The sequence below is a fragment of the Aotus nancymaae genome, unplaced genomic scaffold, assembly GCF_030222135.1.
Source record: "Aotus nancymaae isolate 86718 unplaced genomic scaffold, 86718_ANA_hifiasm-v0.15.2.pri h1tg000059l, whole genome shotgun sequence".
Lineage (NCBI taxonomy): Eukaryota > Metazoa > Chordata > Mammalia > Primates > Aotidae > Aotus > Aotus nancymaae.
The window spans coordinates 52,037,354-52,056,073 of NW_026988473.1; the positions used below are offsets into that span (position 1 = coordinate 52,037,354).

Genomic DNA, 18,720 nt, shown 5'->3' on the forward strand with positions numbered 1-18,720 from the left:
CACTGAACTCTGCCTCGGTCAGGAGGCAAAGAGCATAAATGCTGCTCAGTATTTGGCCTCATTTTTCAGATCAGAGTATGTTCAGAGACTGACAAAGAGAATTGTGAAGGATCTAAATGGTATTTCACAGTGGAATGGCCAAAGGAACTATGAATGTTTAAATTTAGAAAAAGGAAGTAGAAGAGGCATTGGAGAGGCTCAAATATTTTAACATTTTTAATATAGATATTGGATGGTTTGCACCATTAAACCCTGGGGGGACTAACTGAGAGGTTTAAAAAACAGATTTTAATAACAGAACTAACAACAAAGGCAAAAAGGCCTGACACTAGAGTAATTGAGGCACAATTAATGAAGATCAATTAAAGACAAGATGGAACACATTCTTTAATGAGCTACAGGTTCCCAACTATTGGTTTATTATCCCTCAGAATTCACATAGTCCAAGAATTCAGTTCCACTATCAGAGAAAATTAATTTTTGTTCCAAAGTAAAAATAAATTATAATTATTAGAAAATTAAGACATTTGAAGACATTGATACTAATATTTATTATTTAGGTAAATGTTTAAAACCTTAAGAATAGCAATAATATTGTTAGAAAATTGTGTTTCTATGAATAGTATAGCCAATGATATTGAGCAGAAAATCTCAATGTCATGTTAATATGACTCTTGAAAACTACAAAAGTTGCAAAGAAGGATACGTAATAGGGAGATACATTTAGAAAAGTAATTGACGATAGACTGTGAAGCTCCATGGATATCATGCTAAAAAGTTTGACATAGATTCCATCAGTATTTCAGTTATAAGGATTACTAGGAAAATTGGAAATATTTTATTGATAATACTAAGTAGAAATGTAAATTACAAAATGGAATATATGTTATATATACACATGATTACAAATATATAAATACTACTTATGTATGCCTCAAAGTCAAAATAAATCAAAATGTGAGGTATTATTAAAGATAAGGATTTGTAGGTGATTCTCACTTTAGTTGTTAAATATGCAAAACACTAAAATAAAACATATGCAAAAAGAATTTGTAAATCTATAGAATTAACCTAAAGCAATTGTTTTTTAGCTGAAGTTAATGGCAAGAAAAGACATTGACTCTATCAAATGTTATATGGTTTAATATAAATTATTTCCATGCTTCTATTTTCTCATTCTGATAAATATGCTTTTTTTTTTTCTGATTTTCACCTATTCTTTAGTATACTCTGAATTATTGCATTGGACTACAGAAATTTCTCTGTCTTTTCATATTATTTATTATTAATTCTGCTTTGTCATGATTACCTTCAAACACAGAAGCTTTGCCTTTGCCACAACGCAATAGCAAAACATCTGAAGTAGAAAGTAAGCTCCTTAATGAAAACATGGGCAAGAATACAGCAAAACAATGAACAAGAGGGAGCACTTTGGTTTAGTATTTTCATTATTGTAAATCATAGGGATTCGCTTACCTTGGAGCACAGAATATACTTCTTTTTACTTACTGCCTTAAGAAAAATACCTAGTAATGGGAATATTTTAAAATGTATCATATTTTAACATGTTCTCCATGTTATGCTTGATCCAATTTGTAGGGTTACTAGATCATTTTCCACCTTGTTTATTTTATTTTTAAATTAAAATACAGTATAAATGACCTTTTTAGTGAACAGCTTCACAAATTTTAACACAGGTATAGATTTGGGTAACCACCATCAAAATTAGGACACAGAACAGCTACATCACTCCAAAAGACTCCCTTGTACTATCCCTTTGTAGCCTTACCTCTGTCCACCCCAAACCCTGGGTAAACACTAATTTGTTCTCTAGCTGTATATTATTGTCTTTTGGAGAGTGTCATATTCATTCAATCATGCAGTAGGTAACCTTTGGAGACCAGCTTATTTTATTCAGCACAATGACTTGAAAATTCATCCATATGTGTGTTCATTCCTTTTGCTGAGTAGTATTCCATTGCATTAATGTATTATGGTTTGTTTATCTATTCACTTGAATAATATTTGGGTTGCTTCCAGTATTTGACAATTATGAATAGAGATGCTGTAAACATTCCTGTGCAGGTATATGTGTGAACATAAGTTTTTATTTCCCTAGAATAAATACCTTGGAGTAGTGTTGATGGATCATATTGTAAATGCATCTTTAACTTAATGAGAAACTACCAAATTATTTTCCAGAGTGACTATGCCAGTTTTCATTCCCATCTGCAATGTATAAAACTATAGGTGCTTCATCTCCTTGCCAGCATTTGGTCTTGCCAATATTTTTTTAATGTAACCCTTCTAATAAATGTGTAGTAATATCTTATTAGTTTTAATTTATAAATTTTAGAAATTAATTTGTGAGATTTTAATTTATAAATGTCTACCTAATGATGTAGAAACACTTGTATTTACAGTAATTACTGATACATTGTGGCTGGTTTGCTGTTTTATTGTTTTCAAAAATTAATTTTACAAGTTAATTTTAAAATTACAAATTAATTTGTAAAAATTAACTTGTCTTAAAATTAATTTGTAAAATTATTATTTTAATTTGTAAATGCCTAATGTCTAATGATGTTGAAACATTTGAATTTAAAGTAATTACTGATGTATTATGGCTTGTTTGCCATTTTATTTTTCGTTTTCTATTTGTTCTCTCATATGTTTCTTTTTTTTCTTTTTTTCCCTGCCTTCCTGTGGGTTACTTGAACATGGTCATTCATGTATCTTCTTTGGTGAAATGACTATTCAAATATTTGCACATTTTAAAATTAGGTTATTTTTCTTCTCACTCCTGAATTGTAAGAACCTTTCTATGTTTCATATATACATCTTTTTATCTAATATGGTGTTTTCAAAAATTTTCTACAAGTCTGGCTTGACTTCATTTTCTTGGTGGGGTCTTTTGAAAACCAAAAGTTTTAAATTTTGAGAAGTCCAATTTTTGATTTTTCATTTATGTGTTTTGCTTTGGGTATTGTAGCTTAAAAACTTTGCTAAAATACCCAAGACCACAGAGACATTCTTTTGTGTTTTCTTTCAAACAATTTGTAGTTTTAGCTATTGCATTTATCTCTGTATTTATCTCGAGTTAATTGTTTTGTGTGTTGTGAGGTAACTGTATAATGGCAGCAGGACACCTCTGGAGATTCACCCTCCCAACCATCTCTAAGCTGCTTTTAAGTTAATTCTGTGGCTCATTCCCTAGTGTGTGTGTGTGTGTGTGTATGTGTGTGTGTGTGTGTGTGTGTGTGTGTGTGATGATGAGACTGTTTTCCTGGTATGTTCCTAGCTATGCTCCAGGGTGTTTAGTTTCTTCAGGGTTTAGGCGGTGAACGTACACCTTTAAGTAACTTGGTTGGGGACCTGTCACATTACAGTCTACCCTGTCCCTCAGCTCTTACATTCTTTCTGGAATCTTGCACAAAAGTCTCTGAGTAGGGTAAGAGGGAAAGAAACATACAAATTTATAATACATAGCTATGGCTTTTGCATACAGGTCATATCCACAACAGCATAAAAAGCACACACCATATACGCAACAGCAAAAAAGCAGAGGATAACTACAATCATAATGCCTATTAGCAAAACATACTCCAATGTGTAGGTAGAATGTGTAACTAATTCGAGAATAAGTCCAAGAAGCCTAATTCGGTTATATCATGGATCTGGATTGACAAATAATTTAAAACATCTGTGACATTATTCACTTAATCTGGGATATAGGTGCAACAGCTAGTGTCTATAAGGGCACATATTTTTAGGTCTCCAGTATGTTGGTAATTGGGCCTCCAGGTGGAGACAATCACCAGTGAATCAGAGTTGCATTATCGGTGCTTTTGAACTGGTCACTCCAGTTCTGTCAGGAGAAAGGAAGAATATTCTAAGGCATACCATTATCATTTGATAGAGGGAGCTATCTGTATACTTAATAATCAGACTGGTTGATGACAGTTGCTGTAGTCACAGCCCAGTAACAACAGCTTTGGCATAAGCACAGGTGTTCAGTAGGGACCCTCGTGGGTATATCTATTACTTGAACATTACCACCATATTTTCTTCCATTAGCCCTATTAGGGAGCCCACCATGGACTTCAGGCTTTTCTTACAGTACCACGTATGGCTTTCGTTCCTAGGAGCAGGCAAAATAGCCAATTGGTAAGTTTCTGGCCTTGCTCACGTTATCTGCGCTATGATCGTTCCACTGAAACCTCACATTGTATTCCACAATATATGCAATTACTTATCAATTAAAAATAAAACTTAAAAAGAAATTTATCTATAATATGATACAAAGCATATAAAAATAATATCCATAGGAAATAAATTCCTGGAAACATGTGTGCTAAATTTCTAATAGTTGATGTGTGTGATGGTAGCCAGATTTGAGAGAAATGTTTCTTTTGAATTTTCAAGTGTTTCCCCAGCCTGCTTATATAATTTTTGTTTAGAAATAAAATAAGCCCTTTCTTTGCTTATACTATTATTACAGTGCTTTCCATAAACTAATATGTTCCTTTTCTTCCTTCTCTATGAGGCCTGCTTTCTCTCTCTTTTTTTTTTTAATTGTATTTTAGGTTTTGGGGTACATGTGAAGAACATGTAAGCTTTCTCTGGACAGAGAACCTAAATTTTATTCATCTCTTGTTTCACAGATCCTATTTATTACTGTAATCATGCATTCATTCATTGGGCAAGTTTTTTTCAGCACTTTATGTACAAGAAGTTGATATTTGTAATACAGGGATAGGACGCAGTTATGGAAGATAAGGTGTATTCATTGAGGAGAATGAACAGTAAAAAAACAACAACAAAAATCACAACACAGTATAAATGAAGGTAATTTAGACATGATGCCTATAATACAAATGAAGTTTACCTGATTCACCCCTGGGAGTCAGAGAAGGCTTTGGAGGGAGATTAATCTTGGAAGATGTGTAGAACTCACCCAGGGTAATGACGGTGGGAGGTGATAGCTGTCTATGCAGAAGAAAAAGCAGAGCAAAGGCCAAAGAAATTAGAGTACATTAAGAAGACTCTAAATAGTTCAAGAAGTTTGAGTCAGCATGAGTGGTGAATGGAAACATCCTGAAAGACGAGCAGAAAGTCATATGCTGGAACACAAAGGATACTGTATGCTGTGCTAATGAGTTAGGTTTCGTTGTGAAGGCTTGAGAGAGTACTGAAAGACTGAAACGAATCTCTTTGGAATCATCTGCTTTTTATTTCCCAAGAAATCACTTACACAAATGTGTTGTGAACAAGAATGAAGGCAGTGAAGTAAATAGGTTAATAAAATAAAAAGGAAAAATGACTAGGTCCTTGACTAAAGTAGGGATGCTGGGAATAGTAAAACGGAGATAAAGAGATAAAATTGAGCGTTAACTTGTAGATAGGCTCAATAAGATTTTATTAGTTGTGATACAAGAGGAAGAATCCTAGGAGGGCTCACAAGTTGCAGACACAAGAGACTAGGTGGATGGTGGTGTCACTCTCCAGATACAAAATATGGAAGGAAAGAAAAGAATGCCAAAGAAAAGAATGAATGAATTTGGTTTGGGGAAGGCTGTGTTTGAGGTACTTGTAGAATTTCCAGCTGAAGACTCCTAATAGATCATTGAAATTGTAGTCTAGACATCCTTTGAGAGAGCTGTCTAGAAGTATAGGTATGAGAGGCCTTTTAATATATTTACTATATACAGAAAACAATGGAACTAATTTCCCAGAGAATGAAGTTGAACTATTCTCTTTTTATGCAGAAGAGACATAAAAACAAAAACAATCCTGTAGGACATCAATATTTACAAATCAGGCAGAGGATGAAGTCACTGTGAATCGGTCTGAGGAATGGCCAGTGAAAGCTGGGAATGTGTGAAATAGAATCCTGTAACAAATTTATATTCACATTTTTTTCAACAGGAACAATTCACAGAGAAGATGGAGATTGGAAACCACACCACGGTGACAGAGTTTATCATTTTGGGGTTAACTGAGGATCCTATACTTTGTGACATCTTCTTTGTGATATTTCTAGGAATCTACATTGTCACCTTAATAGGCAATATCAGCATAATCATTTTAATAAGAAGCTGTTCCCAGCTTCACACCCCCATGTACCTGTTCCTCAGCCATTTGGCTTTTGTGGACATTGGGCTTTCCACAGTAGTCACACCTATAATGCTTATGGGATTCCTAAGGCGTGGAACAGCCCTCCCTGTCACTAGCTGTGAAGCCCAGCTCTGTTCTGTAGTCATGTTTGGGACAGCTGAGTGCTTCCTACTGGCAACCATGGCCTATGATCGCTATGTGGCCATCTGCTCGCCCCTGGAATACTCTACCCACATGTCCCCCAGAATCTGCATCCTCTTAGTGGGGGCTTGTTATCTGGGTGGATGTGTGAATACCTCAACATTTTCTAGTTGTTTATTGAGCTTGTCTTTCTGTGGACCAAATCAGATAGATCATTTTTTCTGTGATATCTCTCCTTTGCTGAAACTTTCCTGCTCAGATATCTCTATTCCTGAAATGATCCCTTCCATCTCTTCTGGCTCTATCATTGTGGCCACAGTATTTGTCATAGCTATTTCCTACATCTACATCCTCATCACCATCCTGAAGATGCGCTCTGCCGAGGGGCGCTACAAGGCCTTCTCCACCTGCTCCTCTCACCTCACAGCGGTTACTCTCTACTATGGAACGATTACCTTCATTTATGTGATGCCCAAGTCCAGCTACTCAACTAGCCAGAACAGATTAATATCTCTGTCCTACACAGTGGTAATCCCTATATTGAACCCCTTTATCTATAGTCTGAGGAACAGAGATGTAAAGGAGGCACTAAGAAAGGCAACTCTCAGAATACATTCTTAGAATCAAGAATATTTCAGACGACCCATAAGGTTTTCATTATCGGTATCACACTTAGGACCTATAAAATACTGCTTAGCTGATTGCTTAAAATAAAATTACATTTATTTGCTCTGACTTCCACTTTTAAATACTTGTAGACCAATTTGGAGACACCTATAAATCAGTAATAATACTAGTAATAATTATCACTGTTATTAAACTCTTGTAGATGCCAAGCATTTTTCCTTTATTTCACAAACAATAACTTTTACTTACTTCATGTCAGGCCCTGTTCTAAGCATGGTACATATATTAATTCATTTATTCCGCACAATAACCCTATGAAGTGATGCCACTATTTGTATTTCACAAATAAATCATGTGGGCACAGAGACATTAAGTAGAATGTCCAAAGTCATGAAGTTAAATGTGGGACCAGTAAGCATTTGAATTCAGAAAGTTTGATTCCAAAACCATATGTTATTTCATTTCATTTTCTTAGCAATCCTATGATGCAGGAATAAATTTCCCACAAGTTACAGTTGAGAAAACTGTATTGAAAGATACAATAGTTTTTCCATATAGATGTAGACTCAAGGCCTCTGTCTCCAGGGTCTATGCACTTAACCTATATCAAACTATGACCATCAGCCTAATGACATCAACATTGCTATTGAGCTAGAAGATTTGGGCAGGACAATCAAGCTTAAGCTGGAACTTTGCATCGATTTTTTGAACAAACCCTACCACTAAAGGGTCTAGGTTGTGTAGACTGTACAAGGGTGAAAATTTGAGAACTGGATTGTTTGCCATCTTTTAGGAGACCAGATCTTAACACCAACACCACATGATTTAGCTGGAAGTTTATCCATATTTAAATGCATGTTAAAAACAAATAGTCTCCTTTGGCATAATGTAATATTTATTTGTAGCGATTAAAAACAGCGTCCTTTAATTCTAAGCATTGCAGTTAATGTGTTAACAACAATTGTAGTTCCATAGGTCTGAACTGATAAAGGAGGGGGGAGTTGGGGAGGGATAGCATGGGGAGAAATACCAGATATGGGTGAGGGGGAGGGAGGCAGCAAATCACACTGCCATGAATGCACCTATGCAACAACTTTGCAGGTTTTTCACATGTACCCCAAAACCTAAAATGCAATAAATAAATAAATAAATAAATAAATAAATAAATAAATAAATACAACAAAAAAAAAAAACAGACTTTGAGTCAAAACTGCAAAAAAAAAAAAAAAAAAAAAAGAAATGGGAACCTGTTAAAAAACAACCATAACAACAAAACAAAAATGTTGTTACACATCAGATTAACTAAATGTTTTTTAGTTAATCTGATGGATTAAGTCATTCTTGGAGAATGACTTAATATCATCTACATTATCACCATAAGACTAGAAAGGATGAGGAGAGGTTTGCTGGAATACAGGAACTACCAATTCAAAGCAAATATTGAAACAACTGTCTCTGGCATCTGGGAGTAAGACTTAGAATCCAACTGTCCTTTTTACCTCAGTGTAATAGAGAGAAGTGAGGGTTGAGACACATAGAAATTTTTTTTTAACAAAATGAAAAGTATTTAAAATATGTTGTTAAGTGAAAACATAGAGTATTGATAATATTTGGCAAATTTTTAAATAGAAAATACAGAACACAGAGTGAAAGGTAACAAGGAAAAAGTAAAACACAGAAAATAAATAAATAATGGGGTTTTAGGCACTTTCCATTTTTGAGTTTCCCTTGTTTTAATACCTTATAATAAAAATCATTAAAAGTAGAGAAAGTTTAATAGTATATGCAAGAGACTTGACACATACTAGGCACTCAAAAACCGCGTGGATGTTTTGAGAACAGGCAGAACATAGCTGCCTGAGTTTCCCCTTTGAGTAGTGGAGAGTATATCCTCCTTCCCACTTATGTACAGCAGAACTGTAGAGACACTGTAAATCCCTGTGACCTTGGCAAGGTCTTCCAATCCTTCAGTCATGCATCTTGCATGTTAGAGAGATGCAGAACCTAAGGCACTCTTTTCTCAATGTTGATGGAGACAGTTCAGTTCAACATTACGATTTCCTGAGCACTTATTTAGTGTCAGGTATTGTGCTGATTTTAAAGAAAAGCCATTGTCTGACCTCTAAATACTTAGTATATTGTATAAAACATATGTGTCCCCACCTAGAAGCAGCTTCTTCATTCCTTCTCCAATTTCCGTCAGATTTAGCCCATCTGCCTTCACTCCAGCCTCCACTACGTCCATCAGGGTGAACCAGAATTCCTACAAGGTGTCCACCTCTGGTCTGGGACTTTCAGCAGTTGCTCCTACAGGAGTGGGCCCGGAGCCCACATTGGCTCCTCCAGCTTCTCTTGGGTGGACAGCAGCAGCAGCAGCTTCTAGGGTGACAGGGCCCTGGGTTGGTTTTGGGTGGAGGCTATGCTGGGTCCATTGGTGTGGGGGCACAACAGCTGTCATGGTGAGCCAGAGCCTGCTGAGCCTCTTAAGCTGGAAGTGGACCCCACTGGGCTAGAAGAAGCTGAAGCTGAAGGCAGAGCTTGGCAGCATACAGGGGCTGGTGGAGGACTTCGAGTAAATGTAAGGATAAGATCAACATGTATACGGAGATGGAAAGTGAATTTCTTATCGAGAAAGATGTGGATGAAGCTCACATGAGCAAAGTAGAGCTGGAGTCTCTCCTGGAAGGGCTTGACTGGAGAGATCAACTTCCTCAGGCAGCTCTGTGCAGAGGAGATCTTTGAGCTGCAGCATCTGACTTCAGACACATCTGTGGTCCTGTCCATGGACAACAGCAGCTCCCTGGACGTGAACAGCATCATCTCCAAGTTTGCGCTTTGTAGCAGAGACGGCCAGCCACAGCCCGGCAAGGCTGAGAGCTTGCACCAGATCAAGTGTGAGGAGCTGCAGATGCTGGCTGGGGAGTATCGGGATGATCTGTGGCATTCGAAGATCACTGAGACAAACTAGAACATCAGATGGCTGTGGGCTGAGACTGAGGGGCTCAGAGGTCAGAGGATTTCCTGGAGGCTGCTGTCACGGAGGCCTTGCAGCGTGGGGAGGTGGTCGTTAGGGACGCCAGTGCCAAGCTGGTGGAGCTGGAGGCTCTCTGCAAAGAGCCAGGAAGGACGTGCCCTACAGCTGCGAGGGTACCAGGAGCTGATGAAGGTCTGACTGGTCCTGGACATTGAGATCACCACCTACAGGATGCTGCTGGAGGGCAAGGAGAGCTGGCTGGAGTCTGGAATGTGGAACATGAATATCCACACGAAGACCACCAGAGGCTACTCAGGTGGGCTGAGCTCACAAGCTCTGGCCTCAGCCATGGCCTGGACTCCTTCCAGTCCAACTTTGGCTCCAGTAGGGGCTTCAGCTCCTTCAGCCACACCAGCTCCTCCAGGATCTTGGTTGTGATGAGATCAAGACCTGAGATGGGAAGCTGGTGTCTGAGTCCTCTGATGTCCTGCCCAAGTGAACTGCCTCTGTAGTCCCTCCCATCCTATCCCTTCTTATGGCTGTTCCAGAGCTTGTGAGGGAGGCAGCTGTGCAGGTGAGAATAGGGAACGGGAGACCCATCTGGGGTCCAGCCCTAGCCCTCAGCCTACCCTTGGGGGGAATTCTGTCCCTCTTGCCCATGCCTCCAACTAAAAATCAATTAATTTTATTTATTTATTATTTATTATTTTCCAAAATAAAGTCACAGCTAGCTCTGTCAACTTACAAGACAACAAGCAAACAAACAACAGCAACAATACCAAAAAATAAAGCACATACATGTTTACTTGTCTAGAAGTAATTTGGTACTTACATCACGGTAAGTGCAATGAGGAACAGTATGCCTAAAGAAAGAGACATTTTCCCAGCCACGATTATAGAATAACACTTTCTGGAGAATAAAGCACTAAAACTTGGTCTTACAACATGACTAGATTAAGCAAGATAGGGCAGTGGAAAGGTGTTCCAGGTATTAGAAGTTGCATTATCAATAGCACATAGGAATAAAATAGCAGGTGTTTGGGAAATTGCACGTCATTCTACATTTATGAAGCATTAAATGTGGGGTGAGAAGAAATGGAAATAGGTGATGTTTACAAGTCATAAAATGTCTTATATTTGATGTGAAAGTATATTTTATGCAATGAGAAACTATTGAAAGCCTTTTGAAAGGAAGTAAAATGTTTAGATATATTTAGATCATTCTGACAACAAAGTGAAGCATATCTTTGAGGCTGCCTGGTTAGGAGGCAATTTACAATACTCCAGGAGACAGAGGACAAAGATTTGAATCTCAGTGATAGAAAAATACAAAATAAGGAGAGAACGATCTTGAGAAAGATTTAGGAGAGAGAATTGGTAGAAATTGTTGATTGTTGGATGGGTATAATAGTTTGGATAAGGAATAGTTTGGATAACTCCCATGGTCCCAACTTAGGTGAGGGAGTGCTCTTACTGGCACCAGTCTCCTGTTTAAAGTCCTAGGGTAGAGTCGGAAAGAGAGTAGTATCTGTAAAATCTGTAAATTCTCTCAGTATACCTACTGCCATCAGAGGAGCAGACATTGTGAGATTCAAAGGTCAGCTTTAAGGATAAAAGTCTCTTAATTTCACATAGACCAGTCTTCTCCAATGTCTGAATTAAACCCTAAATGCCCTGACCCTTTTCCCCTATCTACCCTGCTTTTTCACCATAATAATGAACATTCGTAAGTGGGGAGCTTTTTATCTTTTTCCTGAGGTCCTAACTCTGGTCCTTTTGATAAACAACATCTCCAATTGTCCTATAAAAATTTCAGGTGCATCCTGACTCCCATGACAACTTGGAGCATTAGTTATACAAACTCTATGGTCCTGAATATAAAGATTAGCCTCCTTTGGATACCTTGGATTCATGTCTCAAAGGTTAGAGTGTTCACAGGTATCCTGTATTTTATGTCAGGTATCACCTAAGCCTTGATAATTGTCAATTAATTGAAGTCAAAGGCCAGTGATAAACATAAATTTTCTGATCTGTTAAGATTTGTATATCCCTGTTGGCATGTTTATGAATAATTCAGGGAGAAAGTAGAGGACTGACCACAAACACTGATAATTTCCCGCCATTGTGATCTCCAAGCCAATGAGGGATATTTGATCAATACCTTAAAGCTGTTTGACATGTAAATATAGGATAATCATTTATCCATTTATTTCAAAAATATTTTGAGCATTTATCATAATCTAGAGCTGAGTAAGCACTGAAGGTATATTGATGTATAGAACAGACTTTGCATGAAATTTAGATTTCAGCCAAAAAACTAGAAAATAAATTAACATTGTAAATACAGAATATGTAATTGATGTGGAAGAAACAAACCAATAAGGTTAATATAACTGTTAAGGGTAAATGTGGTGGTACAGGTGGTATTACTGTAGGTAAAGTGACAAGGAAGGCCACTTGGAGCAAGTGATATTTGAGTATAAATTGAATGATCAGAAGGACCCGTAGATGTGAAGAGTGGAGTCAGGGGAAGCTGCCAGACAGGAAATGCAAAGATCCTGATAATTTCAAAAACAAAAAGAAGGCAATGGTAAAACAGTTGGAAAGAGGTATACCAAAAGGATTAGATCATGGGTAGCATCATACACCATGGGAAAGTGTTTGTATTTTATGTTAAAAGGAATGGGAAGCCACCAAATGGTTTTTAAATTGGTGTAGTCTAATTACAATTCACACTTTTAAAGAATACTTCTGTTGTTGTATGTAAATTTGACTATAAAAACACATTTTTTATATTACATTATTTTGTGAGTCAGAAATTAAGGTTGGGTTTGGCTTGGTAATTTTACTCTACATGGTATTAATGAAGATCACTTAGTGATATTCAGATGGCATGTTTGCATGTCTACAGAGTCAAAGATGGCATCATTCAAATGCCCAGCACCTTCACAGGGATGGTTTGAAAGCCTCTCCCTCTCCATTTAGTCATAAGATCATTCTGTATGGCCTCACTAGCAGTATGGTTGGATTTCTTACATAGTGGCTCAAGACTTTAATAGCAAGTGTTCCAAGAGATTTTTTTAAAAAACTACAGTATTTCCTATCACCTAGCCTCAGGAGACTTAGACATCTAGTCCACCTTTGTTACTGGTAAAACAAATGACTAATTTCAGTCCAGATTCAAGAGAAGGAAAATTAGATTGCACCTGTCAATAAGAGAAGTAGCAACAATGTTGTAGCCATCTCCAGCCTATCACAATTCCTCTGGCCACAATTATTTACATACTTCCTACATGTCAAATTACATTTATACCTCCCACAATCCTCTAAAATATCATACTATTACAGCATCACAATTAAGTCCATCATTATGGGATCTAAACCAAGTTCAGGCATGGGTGAGTTTCCTTGGGCAAAACTTCTCAAATACAGTCCCACTTGATTGAAAGAAATTATTTCATGAGTCAGAAATTAAGGTTGGGTTTGGCTTGGCAATTTTACTCCACATAGCATTAATGAGAGTCACTTAGTGATATTCAGATGGCATGTTTACATGTCTACAGAGTCAAATATGGCATCGTTTGATGGAACTAAAGAGACAAATCATCTGCCCCATATATGCCCAACAGACACTGTTGATGCAGGGGTAGAAAAACTGCAGTGAACACTCCCATCCATAAGGGGAAAATGTAGGAGTCATGTAGCAATCACTGGCCCATTGTAATTTCAAAATCTAACTAGACAGATGTTGCCATTTTCTTCATCAGGGCCCAATCCTGCTCCCTGTTAATAAGTCTCTGTGTCTCTTAGCTCTGCCTTCTGAGTTTTTGGTTCCATCCTCTGAATCATTCTTCCTTTTCCAGAAAAAAAAAAAAAATAGCCCACATTATAGCTGAGTAGTTTTGTTGGCCTATTTCCTAATTATTGTAGGTTAAGTGTCCAAAACCTCTTCATTTTGCACCATCCCTGTCCCTTTCAGTCTAAGCTGGTGTAATTTCTCCAAACACATTGTGGGAGTCATCATGAAAATACAAATGAAATATCAGTGAGATATTACTCTTCACCCACTAGGATGGCTAGAATTAAAAAGTATGGTAAGAAAAAGTGTTGGTGAGGTTGTGGAAAAATTGAAACCCTCATGTACTGATAGGTATGTAAAATGGTGGGATCATTTTGGAAAATAATACTGCAGTTACTCAAACTATCAAATATAGAAAAACCCTATGATCCAGAAATTCTCCCAGATACATTCCCAAGAGAAATAAAACTTTATGTCCACACAAAAACTTGTTCATGAAATGTTTGTAGTAGTGTTATTTACAATAACCAAAAGGTAGAGGCAATACATAGATCTATTAACTTACAAGTGAATGAAGAAAATGTAGTATATCCATAAAATGGAATATTATTTAGCCATTGAAAAGAATGAAGAACTGACACATGACTCAACATGAATGAACCTTGAAAACATTACCACTAAGTAAAAGAGACTAGTCACAAGAAACCACATATTATCTAAGGCCATTCATATGAAATGTCATGTAGAGACAGAAGGTAGACTGGTGGTTGCTTATGGCTGAGGGGATAGGAATATGTAAGGTGATACTAAAGGATACATGATTTCTTTTTGAGATGATTAAAACCTTCTAAAATTGATTATGGTGAGGTTTGAAAGCATCTGTGAATATGCTAAGAACATTAAATTATACACTTTAAATCTGTAATTTGTATGGTATGTGAACTGTATCTCATTAAGGTTGTTAAAAACAACATGTGGTCTTTCTTTGTATTAAATTATGAACTACTGAATTACACAAAATCCACACTGATAAATCTCTCCCAGTTAACTCTTTCTCTGGAGGTTTCTGTGAGAAACCTTATGATTTTAAAAGCTTTGGCTTTTAGAAAAGAGAAGGTCTTTAGAGTATGCCATTAAGATTCTTAGAAGGACATAGGTTAGCTTAAAGAGTCAATGAGGGCTTAGACGTTTCTGAGGTCTTAACAGAGGATCTTACAGCCTCAACCTGCATTTGATCTTTGACCTGAGGTCATTTCCTACCATGAGAAAGATATCAGGGATGAGAAATAGCCTTATTTTCAAAGCCAGCAAGATCTAGCTTTCTTACATTTTTTCCAAATTAAAAAAAAAAATCTTTCTTTAGTTCACAGACCTCTGGTTATATTTTATCATAGGCAACTATAAGAAGCCAGGTAGCACTTTCTACACTCTTCCTGGAAACCTTCCCAGACAAATCCAAGAGTATATTAGATACACTTTCTCTTTTCCATTTTGTCACAGGTGGCAATATTATCAAACTTTCCATCACTATTCAGCATGTCTTCTTTTTATCAGCTCTTAAAAATATTTTCCTTACTGTTTTTCAAACCCTTACTATCTATTACTGTTGAATGTAGAAATGTGTTAAGTCATAGAGAAATTGAGGATATATGCATTTTGGAGTATACGTGTTTAAGTGGTGCTATGGTTTGAATTTATGTCCTTCAAAATTCAGATTTGCCAATGTGATAATATTGAGAGGTGGGGCCTTTAAGAGGTGATTGGGCCACAAAGGCTCATCTCTCATAAACGGGATTAAGTAGCCCTTTTAAAAGGCTTGATGGAAGGAGGTCACCTCCTCTTGCCCTTTTCATTTGCCCCATGTAACACCACAGTATTCTCTCCTTCCAGAGGATGCAGCCTCACTAGACACCAAACACCAGTGCCTTGATCTTGGACTTCTAGTCTCCAGAAATGTAAGAAAAAAATTCATATTTTTAATAACTTACCCAGACTGTGGTATGCTGTTACAGCAGCACAAAATGGACCAAGACAAGTGATATTGTCTTAAAAATTATAAAATTGAATGAGATCAATAAGTGGCTATAAATGTAAGAATATATTGGATAGGCTATAAGATAGTTTAACATTTAAAGGTCTGGTAGAGTTGCAATCTTCAGGAAAGATGAAGACAAATGGATAAGAAAGATGCGGAAAAATCCAAATTGGGAATGCGAGATTTCAGAATACAAAAAAAGAAAGTGATTCAAGATGGGAGGAGGCAGGTACTTCATGTTCTTGTTTAATGCTTCTGAGGTTTGGCAAAGGGGTGAGTGTACGTAATTTAGCAAGAGCAGTTTCAGAGTGGATTGAAGCCAGATGGGAATGTAGTTGAGATGTAACTGATAGGTGAAAATAATTTCAGGAAAAGGGTAGGCCATGAGGCAGGAAGTGGGGAGGATATTTCAGGAACAGTGAGTAACTCACTTTTGCAGCATCATTGAGTAAATGTAGAAGAACAGAGTTATAATGCTGGAAGACTAATATGGTTATACTTAGGAATTCTTTAAAATCTGACTAAACGTGTGAATGTGAGCAAGATGGCTAAAAGTAAATAAATAAAATTCTTGAATGCTTTAAGTCTTGTTGGTGTTGATAATTTATTGATGATAAAATCAGTTATATATATGTATATGTTTTTACAGTATAATTTTACTTTTGTAAAAAGAAAAGCATGTTTTTACAAAATAGAAATTTGAAAGAATCAACACTGAGGTGTGAGAAAGAAATAAATTGTGGAAGATAGAATATTTCCTGGTTATCTGAAGGAAATACATGACTGGATAATTGGGGGGAATTGAGTAAAAGGCAATTTACAAAGTTGTGGGCAGAGCTTAGGAAAAACTTCAAAGGTAATGTTGTAACCTAGGGATAGTGATCAACTCAAGACCTGAAGGGACAAGAGGAGTGAGCAATTAACAGGAACCTAGAGAGCTGTGATGAGAGGACCACCTGCCAGGAGCTGTGGCACTTGGTGGCAGGGGTCACAGCCAACCCAGGTCACATAGAAGAAGAGCCAGGGAAGTACCCAAGCCTCAGTCTCCTCTGTCACTGTCTCCCACTGATTAGCTAAGCCAGAAGCTACAGGCTAAGGAGTCTGTTGATACAGACCATATGGGTCAGCCTCTTGGGATTATGTCAAGGTGCAAATGGTTAGGAATAGACCTGGAAGGACAGACAAGAGAAATTCGCCATATTTGAGGTTTAAATGTTTTTCTAGTCTTTATTTTCTGGTGTACTTATGAATTTTTAAATATGTATAAAAATATGAACTACTTTTGTAGTACTAAAATATTTTCAAGTCCTAAAGCTACATATTAGACTAAAAACAGGAAGAACATTTCTGCATCTGTCACGGAGTTTCAACAAGATTATACACACTAAAATATAAGTAGTGTCAGGATTGGCAGTGCAAATGGAAAGGAGGTATAGTACTGGAAAGTCATTATAGAAATATGTTGCAGGCATTTCCCTGGGATAAAATAACCTAGGGGAAGAAGTGTCCAACCATAATTTGATTCATTAGGTCACTGGAAGAAGTGCTCCCACTTAGTGTCCTACACAGATATTCGTTTCTACCTGAACACTTATTATCTGAATGTTCTTTCACATTGCAAAATGTTTACTCAAAATTAACTATAAGAAGAGAAAACATCTGTAATTAAAAATCCATCTGTGCAAATCTGTAAAACAATGTGCAAGTTGTTTGTAAGACTAGGTGAAAGAATACAGAATGTGCTGCAATTATGTCTCAGCTGTTTTAAGAGGATTCCATTTCATACTTGAGTTCTTTAAAAATGTTGTCCATTGTTACTATCATCTCTGCACATTTTAAGAGAAAATTTCTTCTAATAAAGTGGAAACATCTATGAAAAAAGTGGGTGAAACTAAAAGGCCCTAGAAATGTCCATGCATTCAAAATTTTGTGATAAAGTATATAGATAAAAATGAGTAAGTCAAAACAAAAGCTTATCTTTACACATACTTTCATCTCTTCAGCATACTATTTTTATGCTGAGTCTAAAAAATAATTGCCTAAGAACTTCTGTCTTAAAGTATGTTAGTAAAGAGATCTAAATATTTGTGTGAATATATAAATTAATTTCTTTTACAATCTACAAGTACATATGATACATAATACTTTATAATACAGTCATGCATAGCTTAACAATGGGTATATGTTCTGAGAAATGCATTCTTAGGCAATATCGTCATTGTGCAAATGTCACAGGCTGTACTTACCCAAACCTAGATGGTATAGCCTGCTACACATACAGCCTATTACTCCTAGGCTACAAACCTGTACAGCATGAAGGTATACTGAAAACTGTAGGCAGTTGCAACAAAATGGTAAGCATTAGTGTATCTAAACATATCTCAACAGAGAAAAGGTAAAGTAAAAATATGGTATAGAAAATTAAAAATGATACACTTGTTTATGGCACTTATGAATGGAGCTTGCAGACATGGAAACTGCTCTGGGTGAACCAATGAGTGAGTGGTAAGTGAATATGGAGGCCTAGGACATGTATAATACTGTAGACTTTATAAACACTGTATACATAGGCTACACTAACACATCTTAGCTTACTGCAACTTGTTTACTTTATAAACTAAATTTTTAAAATCTTTTTGACTATTCGTTTATTTTTTGAGACTGGGTCTCACTCTGTCACCCAGGCTGGAGTGCAGGGGCACAATGATGGCTCACTGCAGCCTTGATTGCCCGGTCTCAGGTGACCCTCCTACCTAAGCCTCCTGAGTAGCTAGTAATACAGGCATATGCCACCATGCCTGGCTAATTTTTAAAAATATTTTTTGTAGAGACAGAGTTTCACCATGTTGCTGAGGCTGGTCTCGAACTCCTGGGCTCAAGTGATCTTCCCACCTTGGCCTCTCAAAGTGCTGGGATTACAAGTGTGAGCCACTGTGCTTGGCCTTTTTGACTCTTTTATAATAACACTTAGCTTAAAATACAAATACATCACAGTGGTAAAAGATATTTTCTTTCTTTGTAGCCTTA

General features: G+C 36.8%; 1 protein-coding gene and 1 long non-coding RNA gene across 2 annotated transcripts in view; one reads left to right on the top strand and one right to left on the bottom strand.

Annotated features, from left to right (window-relative positions):
- Positions 1-18,720, bottom strand: part of LOC105720097 (uncharacterized) — a 137,228-nt gene that overhangs the window by 22,857 nt on the left and 95,651 nt on the right. The window lies entirely within an intron of this gene.
- On the top strand, positions 5,947-6,879 carry LOC105720298 (olfactory receptor 5P1-like). The gene has a single exon (XM_012456723.2). It carries the CDS (start codon positions 5,947-5,949, stop codon positions 6,877-6,879), a length of 933 nt encoding a protein of 310 aa, XP_012312146.2.

What these genes read in the sequence shown, in the direction of transcription:
- LOC105720298 (XM_012456723.2), top strand. Translation starts at nt 5,947, where the DNA reads ATGGAGATTGGAAACCACACCACGGTGACAGAGTTTATCATTTTGGGG.